Source organism: Mobula birostris, chromosome 12 (assembly GCF_030028105.1).
Source record: "Mobula birostris isolate sMobBir1 chromosome 12, sMobBir1.hap1, whole genome shotgun sequence".
Taxonomy (NCBI): Eukaryota; Metazoa; Chordata; class Chondrichthyes; order Myliobatiformes; family Myliobatidae; genus Mobula; species Mobula birostris.
The window spans coordinates 38,323,674-38,337,439 of NC_092381.1; the positions used below are offsets into that span (position 1 = coordinate 38,323,674).

Below are 13,766 nucleotides of genomic sequence, written 5' to 3' on the forward strand. Positions count from 1 at the left end.
AATGCCTCATTATTGACCAGCAGCAAATATCTTCACTTACTACCCAGCCAACCTTGTGGATGCCTCAAGCCCTTGATTCAATAATCCCAAATGCTGATCTCAGCCCAATGATTAGCTTGCCTGTGCATGAAGGTTGTGTGAAGACTAATGGCAGGTGTATATATTAACATAACAGTTAAATTGCTAGACCAGAAGATGGAGCTTCATATTATTGATCCCACCCTACCATGTGAGGAATCTGTACTGTAAGGGTTTAGATGGGGAAGAATTTGTTAAGTGTGTCCAGGATGGATTCCTGTCACAGTATGTGGACAGGCCGACCAGGGGGAATGCCATACTAGATCTAGTACTAGGTAATGAACCGGGTCAGGTCACAGATCTCTCAGTGGGTGAGCATCTGGGGGACAGTGACCAGCACTCCCTGGCCTTTAGCATTATCATGGAAAAGGATAGAATCAAAGAGGACAGGAAGTTTTTTAATTGGGGAAAGACAAATTATGAGGCTATAAGGCTAGAACTTGCGGGTGTGAATTGGGATGATGTTTTTGCAGGGAAATGTACTATGGACATGTGGTCGATGTTTAGAGATCTCTTGCGGGATGTAAGGGATAAATTTGTCCCGGTGAGGAAGATAAAGAATGGTAGGGGGAAGGAACCATGGGTGACAAGTGAGGTGGAAAATCTAGTCAGGTGGAAGAAGGCAGCATACATGAGGTTTAGGAAGCAAGGATCAGATGGGTCTATTGAGGAATATAGGGAAGCAAGAAAGGAGCTTAAGAAGGGACTGAGAAGAGCAAGAAGGGGGCATGAGAAGGCCTTGGTGAGTAGGGTAAAGGAAAACCCCAAGGCATTCTTCAATTATGTGAAGAAAAAAAGGATGACAGGAGTGAAGGTAGGACCGATTAGAGATAAAGGTGGGAAGATGTGCCTGGAGGATGTGGAAGTGAGCGAGGTCCTCAATGAATACTTCTCTTCGGTATTCACCAATGAGAGGGAACTTGATGATGGTGAGGACAATATGAGTGAGGTTGATGCTCTGGAGCATGTTGATATTAAGGGAGAGGAGGTGTTGGAGTTGTTAAAATACATTAGGACAGATAAGTCCCCGGGGCCTGATGGAATATTCCCCAGGCGGCTCCACGAGGCGAGGGAAGAGATTGCTGAGCCTCTGGCTAGGATCTTTATGTCCTCGTTGTCCACGGGAATGGTACGGGAGGATCGGAGGGAGGCGAATGTTGTTCCCTTGTTCAAAAAAGGTAGTAGGGATAGTCCAGGTAATTATAGACCAGTGAGCCTTACGTCTGTGGTGGGAAAGCTGTTGGAAAAGATTCTTAGAGATAGGATCTATAGGCATTTAGAGAATCATGGTCAAATCAGGGACAGTCAGCATGGCTTTGTGAAGGGCAGATTGTGTGTAACAAGCCTGATAGAGTTCTTTGAGGAGGTGACCAGGCATATAGATGAGGGTAGTGCAGTGCATGTGATCTATATGGATTTTAGTAAGGCATTTAACAAGGTTCCACACGGTAGGCTTATTCAGAAAGTTAGAAGGCATGGGATCCAGGGAAGTTTGGCCAGGTGGATTCAGAATTGGCTTGCCTGCAGAAGGCAGAGGGTGGTAGTGGAGGGAGTACATTCAGATTGGAGGATTGTGACTAGTGGTGTCCCACAAGGATCTGTTCTGGGACCTCTACTTTTCGTGATTTTTATTAACGACCTGGATGTGGGGGTAGAAGGGTGGGTTGGCAAGTTTGTGGACGACACAAAGGTTGGTGGTGGTGTAGATAGTGTAGGGGATTGTCAAAGATTGCAGAGAGACATTGATAGAATGCAGAAGTGGGCTGAGAAGTGGCAGATGGAGTTCAACCCGGAGAAGTGTGAGGTGGTACACTTTGGAAGGACAAACTCCAAGGCAGAGTACAAAGTAAATGGCAGGATACTTGGTAGTGTGGAGGAGCAGAGGGATCTCGGGGTACATGTCCACAGATCCCTGAAAGTTGCCTCACAGGTGGATAGGGTAGTTAAGAAAGCTTATGGGGTGTTAGTTTTCATAAGTTGAGGGATAGAGTTTAAGAGTCGCGATGTATTGATGCAGCTCTATAAAACTCTGGTTAGGTCACACTTGGAGTACTGTGTCTAGTTCTGGTCACCTCACTATAGGAAGGATGTGGAAGCATTGGAAAAGGTACAGAGGAGATTTACCAGGATACTGCCTGGTTTAGAAAGTATGCATTATGATCAGAGATTAAGGGAGCTAGGGCTTTACTCTTTGGAGAGAAGGAGGATGAGAGGAGACATGATAGAGGTGTACAAGATAATAAGAGGAATAGATAAGGTGGATAGCCAGTGCCTCTTCCCCAGGGCACCACTGCTCAATACAAGAGGACATGGCTTTAAGGTAAGGGGTGGGAAGTTCAATGGGGATATTAGAGGAAGGCTTTTTACTCAGAGAGTGGTTGGTGCGTGGAATGCACTGTCTGAGTCAGTGGTGGAGGCAGATACGCTAGTGAAGTTTAAGAGACTACTAAACAGGTATATAGAGGAATCTAAGGTGGGGGCTTATATGGGAGGCAGGGTTTGAGGGTCGGCACAACATTGTGGGCCAAAGGGCCTGTACTGTGCTGTACTATTCTATGTTCTATGTCTACCTTCCCCGTGGATTGTCACCTTGTTGTGGTGGAGAAGCTTGTGTGGTCCTGTGATCCTGAGAGCAATGCCGTCTGGAGCTATGCTCCTGGTAGGGTCACCCATGGCGGTAAGGTTGAGGGTGAGGTCCCTGACAAAGAACAGTCCAACCAAGACCTCAACGGTGGAACAGGCGGACAAAGTTACTTTGAACTCAACGGCTGTGAAGGCGGATGAAGGCTGCAACAAATCCATCAGCTACAATCGTCGTGGTTTCCATGCCATCGGAATCAGTTGGTTGATTTGTGAAGTATCGTATGCTTCTTGGAGTGCAACATCAAGTACACGTTAAACAAATACATGCACAGGCGAGTTCGCTCTGTGGGCCACTTCTTCAGAACGAAGACCATCATCTTCGACCTCGAGGGATAGCCACCACGACGACTGTATATATGCACAAGTGATAGCTATGAAACTACTGGATTGCTGTGAGAACCTGACTGAATCCCTAATGTCCTGCAGAGAATGACATCTGCCATTGTTCTTGCCTTGGCAGCTTCTGCTGCCCTTGACCTTTTAGCAAGTAGAGGTCATGGATTTGGAAGGTGCTGCTTAAGGAAAAGTTGTTGTAGTGCAATCGGAAGATGGTATAAACCGCTGCTATTGTGTGTCAGTGGTTGAGTGAGCGATTGGTTGTGGATGGGGTGTCTTATCGAGTGAGCTGCTACGTCCTGTTAAGCTTCTTGAGTGTTGTTCATGCTGCGCTTATACGAACAAGTGCTCTTCTGACCTGAGCTTTGTCATTGGTGGATAGGCTATGGGGAGTTAGGAGAGCTACTCATTGCAGGGTTCCTAACCTTTGACCTTTTCTTGTAACCTTATACACATTGTGGTTATGGCTACTCCAGTTCAGTTTCTGTTCAGTGACAAGAGTACAGACATTTTGGAACTTCTGCAGAGATACCCTGTGTCTGAGAAAATTAACCTCCATCCACCGCAACCACTTTCCTTTGTGCTGTCTGTGCTTCAAACTGGTGGAGGCTTTTCCTCTGATTTCTTTGTGTTCCAGTTTATGAGGGCTCTTTGAAGCCATATTTAATTGAATGTTTATTTGATGCCAAGGGCAATTACTCTCACTTCAACTCTGGAGTGCTTTTTCAGATTCCATTGAAATTCTCAGCCAAAGTGTTCTTTCATCAGGTTGCACATCGAACTTAGATAGTCAAGCTATTCTAATGTTTACTATTTGGACAAAGATTAATTGCATATTGATATTTTGCAGATAATGTTACATAATATAGGAATGATGGTCAAGTCCAAAGAATATCTAATTTGGAGAAAAGCAGATAATTGATCATTTACATCCATTTGGAAAATAATAATATAAGCATTTGGTTGTCTTGTTATTGTCAATGTGCTTAACATCAAGGACTATCATCGAAAAAGTAGGATCTATGAAGAATTTGGATAGAATTAATGCAGGATGATGAAATGGTATTGGAATTGTAATTGCAATACTTCAAAATTGAGCAGAATGGTTGGATATACCATACTGTGCATCAGGAAACAGTGAGTAGAAGGAAGGAAGGAGATTGTAATCTGCACAATGTGAAAGCCAACAGGTGGTAATATTCCAGATTTCAAACTTGTCTTCCAGGATGTTTTGGAGAGAGTGCAGTCCAAAGCATATTACCAATTACTGGGCTCAGGTTTGTTAATCAAAAACTACTTTTAGATTGTTGTTCTTAGAACAAAGGTCAAACTGCAAGATAGGAATGACCAGAAAAAAAATTAATTTTGCATTTAAATTTAAAGAGTAAGTTATTAACATATAAATATTCCCCATTTAGTACAGAATCCAAAATTGACTTAATAGCTCATTTTAATTCTAAATGTTTAATAAGGGCACAGATGCAATTTATTTTCTGTGAACTATGTAATACAGTTATGGAACACAGAGCAAAATAAATTAGTTATTATTGTGATATATAAAGTGTATTTGGATAAAATTTTAATACCAGCAATGAGTAAGAGCTTCTCCTTCCTGAAATATGAACATGTGATAGTCAAGGGAGAAATCTTTAATTAAAAATGAACAAAGAAGAAAAAGGAGAGAATGAATAAGGGTGCACAAGATCACAATGGGTTTTTGAAAGGTTCCCTTTGGCAAATGCTACCAGGATGAGAATGTACAGATTTAAAACTGGAAAAAATATGAAGGGGATGTGAGTAAAAAAACATTGTTACGCAGAATTTAGTTATGATCTGGAAGTCACTGCTGTAACAATTGGCATCTTCTGGAGAGAACTGGGTAGACATGAAGAAGATTTATAAGTGGAGGAATGGCACCAATGGATTGCTCAGATAGAAGCTGGCAGACACTTACTGAACCAAAAGGCCTCTTCAGTGCCACAACAATTCTATGATTCAAAGAAATGTGAAACCCAGCTTCACTGAAGATGTGAATTGTGCTATGAAAGGTTTAATTTTTGTGAACTTTCATCAGGTGATACAGTAACTTCAGATGGTTTCTTAAAGTTTTTTTAAGAAAAATTTGTAAGTAAGTTGCAATATATGTCTTCCCATCATCCAAGGTAGGCAGTAGTTACATAAATGCCTTGAGAAGTATATTACAAGACAAATATGACATCATAAGACTCAAGTACTTTACAAAAATCGGTACACTTTGTTACATCTGTTGATAAGTGTTACATTTACTCAGCAAATTACAAGCAAATATTCATAGGGCTCCAGTCATATGATCATATATCATTTGACTTGAATGCAGCTCCTGCTTTCTTTCCTGTCAGAAGGGGCAAAGAGCATCGAGAATGGAACATCATTGTTTTTGTTTTTCAGAAGATAATGAAAGCAGTAAGACCATAAGACATAGGAGTAGAATTAGGCCATTTGACTCATCGAGTCTGTTCTGCCATTCGATCTTGGCTGATCTTTTTTTTCCCTCCTCAGCCCCACTCCCCGGCCTTCTCTCCGTAATCTTTGATGCCATGGCCAAACAAGAACCTATCAAGCTTAGCCTTAAATACACCCAACAGCCTGGCCGTCACAGCTGCCTGTGGTCACAAATTCCTCAAACTCACCAACCTCTGGCTAAAGAAATGTTTACACATGTCTGTTTTAAATGAACACCCCTCTATCTGGAGCCTGTTCCCTCTTGTCCTAGACTCCCCCACCATGGGAAACATCTGGTCCATCTAGGCCTTTCAACATTTAAAAGGTTTCAATGAGACCACCCCCTCCCCTTATCCTTCTAAATCCCAGCGAGTACAGACCCAGAGCCATCAAACGTTCCTCATTTGACAACCCTTTCATTTCCAGAATCATCCTTATGAACCTCCTCTGAGCCCTCTCCAATGCCGGCACATCTTTTCTTAAAGGAGCCCAAAACTGTTCACAGTACTCAAGGTGAGGCCTCACCAGTGCCTCATAAAGCCTCAGCATCACATCCCTGCTCTTGTATTCAAGACCTCTTGAAATAAATGCTAACCTTGCATTTGCCTTCCTCACCACCGACTCAACCTACAAGTTAACCTGTAGGCTGCTCTGCACTCTTAAGAGTCCCTCAGCATCTCAGATTTTTGAATTTTCTCCCCATTCAGAAGATAGGCTGCACATTTATTTCTTCTACCAAAATGCATGACCAGGTGTTTTCCAACATTATATTTCATTTGCCACTTTCTTACCCATTCTCCTAATCTGTCTAAGTCATTCTGTAGCCTTCCTGTTTCTTCAACACTACCTGCCCCTCCACCAATCTTTGTATCATCTGCAAACTTGGCAACAAAGCCGTCCATTGTATCATCTAGATCATTGATATGCGGTATAAAAAGAAGCAGTCCAGCACCAACCCTTGCAGAACACCACTAGTCACTGGCAGCCAACCAGAAAAGGATCCTTTTATTCCCACCTGCTGCCTCCTACCAATCAGTCAATGCTCCAACCATGCTAGTAACTTTCCTGTAATACCATGGGCTCTTAACTTGGTAAGCAGCCTCGTGTGGCACTTTGTCAAAGGCCTTCTGAAAATCCAAATATACAACATTAACTGCATCCCTTTATCTATCCTACTTATAATCTCCTCAAAGAATTCCAGCAGGTTCACCAGGCAAGATTTTCACAAAAGGAAACCATGCTGACTTCGTCCTATCTTGTTCTGTGTCACCTAGTACTCCATAACCTCATCCTTCACATTTGACTTTTAACGTCTTCCCAACCACTGAGGTCAGGCCAACTGGTCAATAATTTCCTTTTTACAGCCTTTCTCCTTTCTTAAACAGTGGAGTGACATTTGCAATTTTCCATTCCTTGATAATTTTGCCAGAGTCCAATGATTTTTGAAAGTTCATTACTAATGCCCCCACAATCTTAACCCTAACCCATGCATTAGGAAGTAATTAGCAAGATGGTTAAAGGAGAGGCAATGGATGTCATTTACTTGGATTTTCAGAAGGCATTTGATAAAGTGCCACACATGAGACGGCTTAACAAGATAAAATCATATGATGTTACAGGAAAGATACTAGCATGGATAGGAGAATGGCTGACAGGCAGGAGGCAGTGAGTGGGAATAAAGCAGACCTATTCTGGTTGGCTGCCAGTGACTAGTGGTGTTCCTCAGGGGTCAGTATTAGAACTGCTACTTTTCACATTGTATGTCATTGATTTGGATAATGAATTGATTGCTTTGTGGCATAGTTTGCGGATGATTTCGAAGACAGGTGGAGGGCTAGGTAGTGCTGAGGGAGCAATACAATTGTAGCAGGACTTAGGCAAATTTCAAGAATGGGCAAAAAAGTGGCAGATGGAATACAGTGTTGGGCAATGTATGATAATGCATTTTGGTAAAAGGAACAGTAGTGCAGACTATTATCTAAATGGGGGGAATGTTTAAACATCAGAGGTGAGGAGGGACTCATGCAAGACTACCAGAAGGTTAATTTACAGGTTTAGTCTATGGTAAAGAAGGCAAATGCAATGTTGGTACTTATTTCAAGTGGAATAGAATATAAAAGCAAGGAGATAATGCTGAGGCTTTATAAGGCACTAGTCAGGCCACACATGGATTAATGTCAACAGTTTTGGGCCCCGTATCTCAGGGGATATGTTGTCGTTGGAGAGAGTCCAGAGGAGGTTCACAAGGATGATTCTGGGAATGAAGGGGTTAACATATGAGGAATGCTTGGCAGCTTTGGACCCGCACTCACTGGAATTTAGAAGAATTCAGAGGGATCTCATTGAAACCTACTGTATGTTGAAAGGACTAGATAGGGTGGATGTGGAGAGGATGTTTCCTCTGGTGGGGCTATCCAGGACTAGAGGACACAGCCTCAAATTTGAGGGGCAACCTTTTAGAACAGAGGCAAGAAGGATCGTTTAAGCCAGAGAGTAGTGAATCTGTGGAATGCTTTGTCACAAACTGTGGTGGAGGCCAAGTCCATGGGTATATTTAAGTCAGAAGTTGATAATTTCCTGATCGATCAGGGCATCAAAGGATATGGCAAGAAGGCAGGTATATAAGGTTGAGTGGGATCTGGGATCAGCCATGACAGAATAGTGGAGTCGACTCTAGCTGAATGGCCTAATTCTGCTCCTATGTGTTATGGCCTAATCACCGCTATCTCTTTCAGAACCCCAGGGTGCAGTTCATCTTGTCCATGTGACTTTATGTACCTTTATGGCTATCAACTTTTTGAGCACCTTCTCTCTTGTAAAAGTAATGGCAGTCACTTCTCTTCCCTCACACCCTTCAACACCTGCCACATTTCTAATGACTTCCACAGTGAAATAGAGTCTTTCACAGTGCAAAATACTTATTTAGTTCATCTACCATCTCCTTGGCCCTTGTTATTATTTCTCTGGCTTAATTTTGTAGTGGTCCTATATCCACTCCCGTTTTTTTCTATCCACCTTGATATTGTTTGCTAGCTTGCTTTCATATTTCATCCTTTCCCTCTTAATGATTCTTTTAGTTGCTTTCTGCAGGTTTCTAAAAGCTTCCCAATCCTCTATCTTCCTGCTAGTTTTTGCTTTGTTGTATGCCCTATCTTTTGCTTTTACATTAGCTTTGAGCTCTTGTCAGCCATGGATGTACTATCTCACCATTTGAATATTTCTTTGTTTTTGGAATACATGTATACGCCATCTTCCTAATTTTTCGCAGAAATTCAAGCCATTGCTGCTCTGCTGTCATCTCGTTCAGCCTCTCTTTCCAATTTACTTTGGCCAACTCCTCTCTCATACCTCCGCAATTTCCTGTACTCCACTGAAATACTGCTATGTCAGACTTTACTTTCTCCTTATCAAATTTCAAGTTGAACTCAAACATATTGTCATCACTGCCTCCTAAGGGTTTTTTTACCTTAAACTCCCTATCGCCTCTAGTTAATTACATAACACGTAGTCCAGTATAGCTGATCCCCTAGTAGGCTCAACAACAAACTGCTCTAAAAAGCCATCTCATGGGCATTCAACAAATTCACTCTCTTGAGATCCAATACCAACCTGATTTTCCCAATCTATCTGCATGTTCAAATCTCCCATGACAATCATTGCCCTTTTGGCTGGCCTTTTCTATTTCCAATTGTAATCTGCAGTTCATATCCCAGCTACTGTTGGGAGGCCTGTATATAACTGCCATCAGTTTCTTAACTCAACCCAAAAGGATTCAATATCTTCTAATCCTGTGTCACATCTTTCTAAAGATTTGATGCCATTCTTTACCAGCGGAGCCACGCCACCCCCACCACCTAGCTTCCTATCCCTCCAATACAATGTGCAACCTTGGACATTCAGCTCCCAACTCTAACCATCTTTCATCCACGATTCAGTGATGGCCACAATATCATACCCAACAATCTGTAAAAGTGCAACAAGATCATCCACCTTATTTCTTATACTCTGTGCATTAAGATATAATACTTTGAGTACCGTATTCGCTGTGCTTTTTGATTCTGCATCCCTAGTACACTGATATTTACCCTGCTGGCTGCACTTTTGCCCTATCATCTGCCTGCCCTTCCTGACAGTCTGACTGCACGTTATCTTTGCTTTTTTTTACTATCTATCCTATCCCAAGTCCCTTTACTCCAGTTCCCATCCCCCAACAAATAAGTTTGAACCCTCTTCAAAAGCTCTAACAAACCTGCCTGTGAGAATATCTGTCTCCCTCTGTAGAGATAGTTGGAAATCTTTTTTATCTCAAAGGTTATCAACAGATAGTGCATACTGTTATGCTTTCAGATACTGTGTGTACTCTGAATGTGTTGGTGCATTGTCATATGGCTTCCTGCATAGTTTTTGTCCAACACATAATTTATGTTCCTAAAATTATAAATTTCCACAATAATGCACACTGCATGCATTTTACATTTATTTTTTCTCTTTCTTTTGTGTCCTCAAGCAAGGTGAAGGCATGTTCAACAGAGCAAAGTTACTGAACATTGGCTACATGGAAGTTCTGAAGGATGGAGAGTATGACTGCTTTGTATTCAGTGATGTGGACTTAATCCCTATGGATGACAGAAATCTCTACCATTGTTATGACCAGCCACGTCATTTTGCAATCGCCATGGACAAATTTGGATTCAGGTGAGGTTGAGGTTAAATTATATTACTGAAAACCAGTTGTTTTTAATGTTACATGTATTTGAAGAACCAGCATTGTTCTTAACAATCACTGGAGCTTGTTCACTGTAATATCAGTCTTGAATTCAAGTAAGCCGAGCAGAGTTAAGTTACTGACATACTCAGAGCAGAAATATCAGGGATCATCTTATTTGCCATATACGTGTACATCTTCATGCATTAGGAATACATAGTGGTGTGCTACACAACTAAAAACAACAATATTCAACTGTTATAAAAAATTATATAAAAGTACAGATATGGAATAAGATGTGCATTAAAACATAATGAGCATGTATTTACCATGTAGACAGCATTCTAAAAAGTGGTTTCAAGTGTTCACAATGCAGTGACTGATGTAATAGATAGAGAGGGCGGGGAGGATAATTAGAATGGTTGATCAGATGAACTGCCTGGGGCAGGAAACCTTTTTTTTTTGTTTGTATTAATAGCCCTGTAACACTTTCCAGAAGGGAGCTTTTGGAAAAGGCATTTTGCAGGGTGGTTAGTGTCCACAATGATTTTCCTGCCTGCTCGATTGTCCTGGACACATGCAAATCCTGTGGTGATGGTAGACAGTTCGCTTTCATTTTTATAAATTGTGACAGGATGCTGCACCAAAACCAGGCGTTATTGACTGAAATAAGGATGGTCTCTATGATGGTAGTGTAGAATTACACTTGTATGTTCTGGGGAAAATGGAATTTTACCAATTCCTCAAAGGGAAAAGAGGTACATCTTCTGCCAAGCCTTTTTGTTAATGAAAGAATGAAAGAGACAAGGTTCTCCCACGTGAGGAAATCAAATGTCTCAAACTTCTGCATCAAGTGTACTTCTGGGTAGAGTTGTGCATCTGCATTGTACTTGTTTTTGTGTGCAGCTCCATTAAGATGTTATTAGCAAAGCTTTCTGAACTTGTACCTTTCACCATTATGCAGCTGCACATTCTCAAGAATATTAACAGAGTGAATTGCAGATAAGAATGTGGTAGTTTTTTTTCTCTCTCTCTTTGTTCTGATACAAAGGATCTGTCAGTTATTTCAGGCTAAGTCACTGATATATTCCTGACCAACTATTATTCTGTATGTAATTTCACAGATGCAAATAATTATTTTAAACGAGGAAATAGTGTGGATCATCAAATATAATATAATGGGTAAATTAGAGAGCTGTACAAGGCCATTAGAGAATATAGGAGTTATAATGAGTTTTGAAATTTATTCTTGTTGTCTAAATCCTCTGATTGTCTAATACTGCCTTGTGCTCCTTTGTAATCTCAATGTAACTGGCTTTCTTGGATTGTTTCTGCTGCTATTTTTGGAAGCATTTCTTAACTATCTGATTCTGCTGTTCCACTTGTGCTTCCAGCACTCCTCCTTAATGTCCTCATATACCTTTTATGCTTGGTTGCTACTGAACTTCCTTTATTCCCCTCCACATCAGCTGTCCATTTCCCTCCATCAATAGCCCCTGACCCACTGAGTCCCGCCAGCACTTTTTGTACGTCGCCAATTTCCAGCATTTGCAGCCTCTTGTGTTTCCATTTTATTTAATATTTCAAACCCTTGTCAGAAAAGACAAATGTACCAATGTCTTCCTAATTAATAACTGTGATCTCTTGGTGTGTTGTGCTCAAAAATAATAAATTGCCTGAATCTCAGACCACCAGCATCTCATCTCATAATATTGAACGTGATTTGCTCATCTTATTAAAATAAGTGCTGTCATGCTTCCTCATACAAGATCTGCCGCTGTCTCCATTCCTCGCTCAATGTCAGCAAGAGGAAGGAATTGGTTGTTAACTTCAGAAGGAGTAGCAGACCGCACGACCCCATTTACATCGGTGGTGCGCAAGTGGAACAGGTCAAAAGCATTAAGTTCCTCGAGGTCAATATCACAAATGACCTGACTTGGTCCAACCAAGCAGAGTCCACTGCCAAGAAGGCCCACCAGCGCCTTTACTTCCTGAGGAAGCTAAGGAAATTTAGCCTGTCCCCTAAAACCCTCACTAATTTTTATAGATGCACCGTAGAAAGCATTCTTCTGGGGTGCATCACAACCTGGTATGGAAGTTGTCCTGTCCAAGACTGGAAGAAGCTGCAGAAGATCATGAACACAGCCCAGCACATCACACAAACCAATCTTCCATCCTTGGACTCACTTTACACCACATGCTGTCGGAGCAGTGCTGCCAGGATAATCAAGGACACAACCCACCCAGCCAACACACTTTTCGTCCCCCTTCCCTCTGGGAGAAGGCTCAGGAGCTTGAAGACTCGTACGGCCAGATTTGGGAACAGCTTCTTTCCAACTGTGATAAGACTGCTGAACAGATCCTGACCCGGATCTGGGCTATACCCTCCAAATATCCAGACCTGCCTCTCAGTTTTTTTGCACTACCTTACTTTCCCTTTTCTATTTTCTATTTATGATTTATAATTTAAATTTTTAATATTTACTATCGAATTGTACTCCAGGGAGCATGAAGAGCAGAATCAAATATCGCTGTGATGATTGTACACTCTAGTATCAACTGTTTGGTGACAATAAAGTATAAAGGTTGTCTCTATTACTTTACTTTTCAAGTCTGTCTCACACGTACTTTCCCCCAGCTCTGTATTGTCAGCAAACGTGGCTGCAGTACACCCTGTGCCTTCATCCAATTCATTACCAAACCCCACTCCTTTTCCTAGTTATTAATAGCCTGCAAACCTGAAAAAGACCGCTGTATTCCTGCTTCCTGCTCTGTGACCTTCAATAATTCTTTGTCCGTGCTGATTTATTACAACCCCTAACCCGATGAACCTTTATCTTATACCCAGCCTTCTCTGTATACCTTTATCAGTCTTTACAAAAGTACATCTGTTAGTTTTCCTCCTATCTCCATACCAGTTACAATGTTGAATATGATTATGCTGTCTTTATCTATGTTGATCTTTACCGATCAAATAACACTTAATTGAAGAAAATACTAGAACTTTCACCCACTGTTTTTGGACTTGTCCCAAACTTCAGGCATACTGAAGTGATATTTTGGGTGAAATGGAAAAGATTCTGAAGATGGAGCTTGAACTGGACCCAGTGTCTTTACTCTTAAGCTTACCCAGCCGTCGTATTATTAATGCACATCAGAAAAAACGTTTTAACATCCTGACTTTTTGTGCAAGGAAGAACTTTTACTTTGTTGGATATCCGATAAAGCCCCTGGACTTTTTGGTTGGCGTAAATTAATCATGGAATACATTCCTTTGGACCTTTTGACATGTATGGTACACTTAAAAGCATTGTTTTTCGTAGAACATGGCAACCTTTTCTGAAGTATATAGATATACTTCAGAAAAGGTTGCTATACTAATAAGGACTTTTGTATAGGATGTTGTGGTGATGTCTGTATTTTGATGGAAGTGTTCTGATATCTGACATCTGTGAGGGGAAGAAATGTAAATGTAAGTGTATCTGGAAATTTGAAAGTTTTGTTCTGCTGAGCAAAAAAAAAT

General features: G+C 41.3%; 1 protein-coding gene across 3 annotated transcripts in view; it reads left to right on the top strand.

Annotated features, from left to right (window-relative positions):
- Positions 1-13,766, top strand: part of b4galt2 (UDP-Gal:betaGlcNAc beta 1,4- galactosyltransferase, polypeptide 2) — a 385,347-nt gene that overhangs the window by 290,446 nt on the left and 81,135 nt on the right. For all 3 annotated transcript variants that reach the window (XR_011887986.1, XM_072273642.1, XM_072273643.1), the window contains exon 4: positions 10,046-10,233. Coding sequence is in view for 2 of the 3 variants with exons in the window: in XM_072273642.1 (XP_072129743.1) it covers positions 10,046-10,233 (188 nt within the window). In the remaining variant the exon portion in view is untranslated. The remainder of the gene's footprint in view (positions 1-10,045; positions 10,234-13,766) is intronic.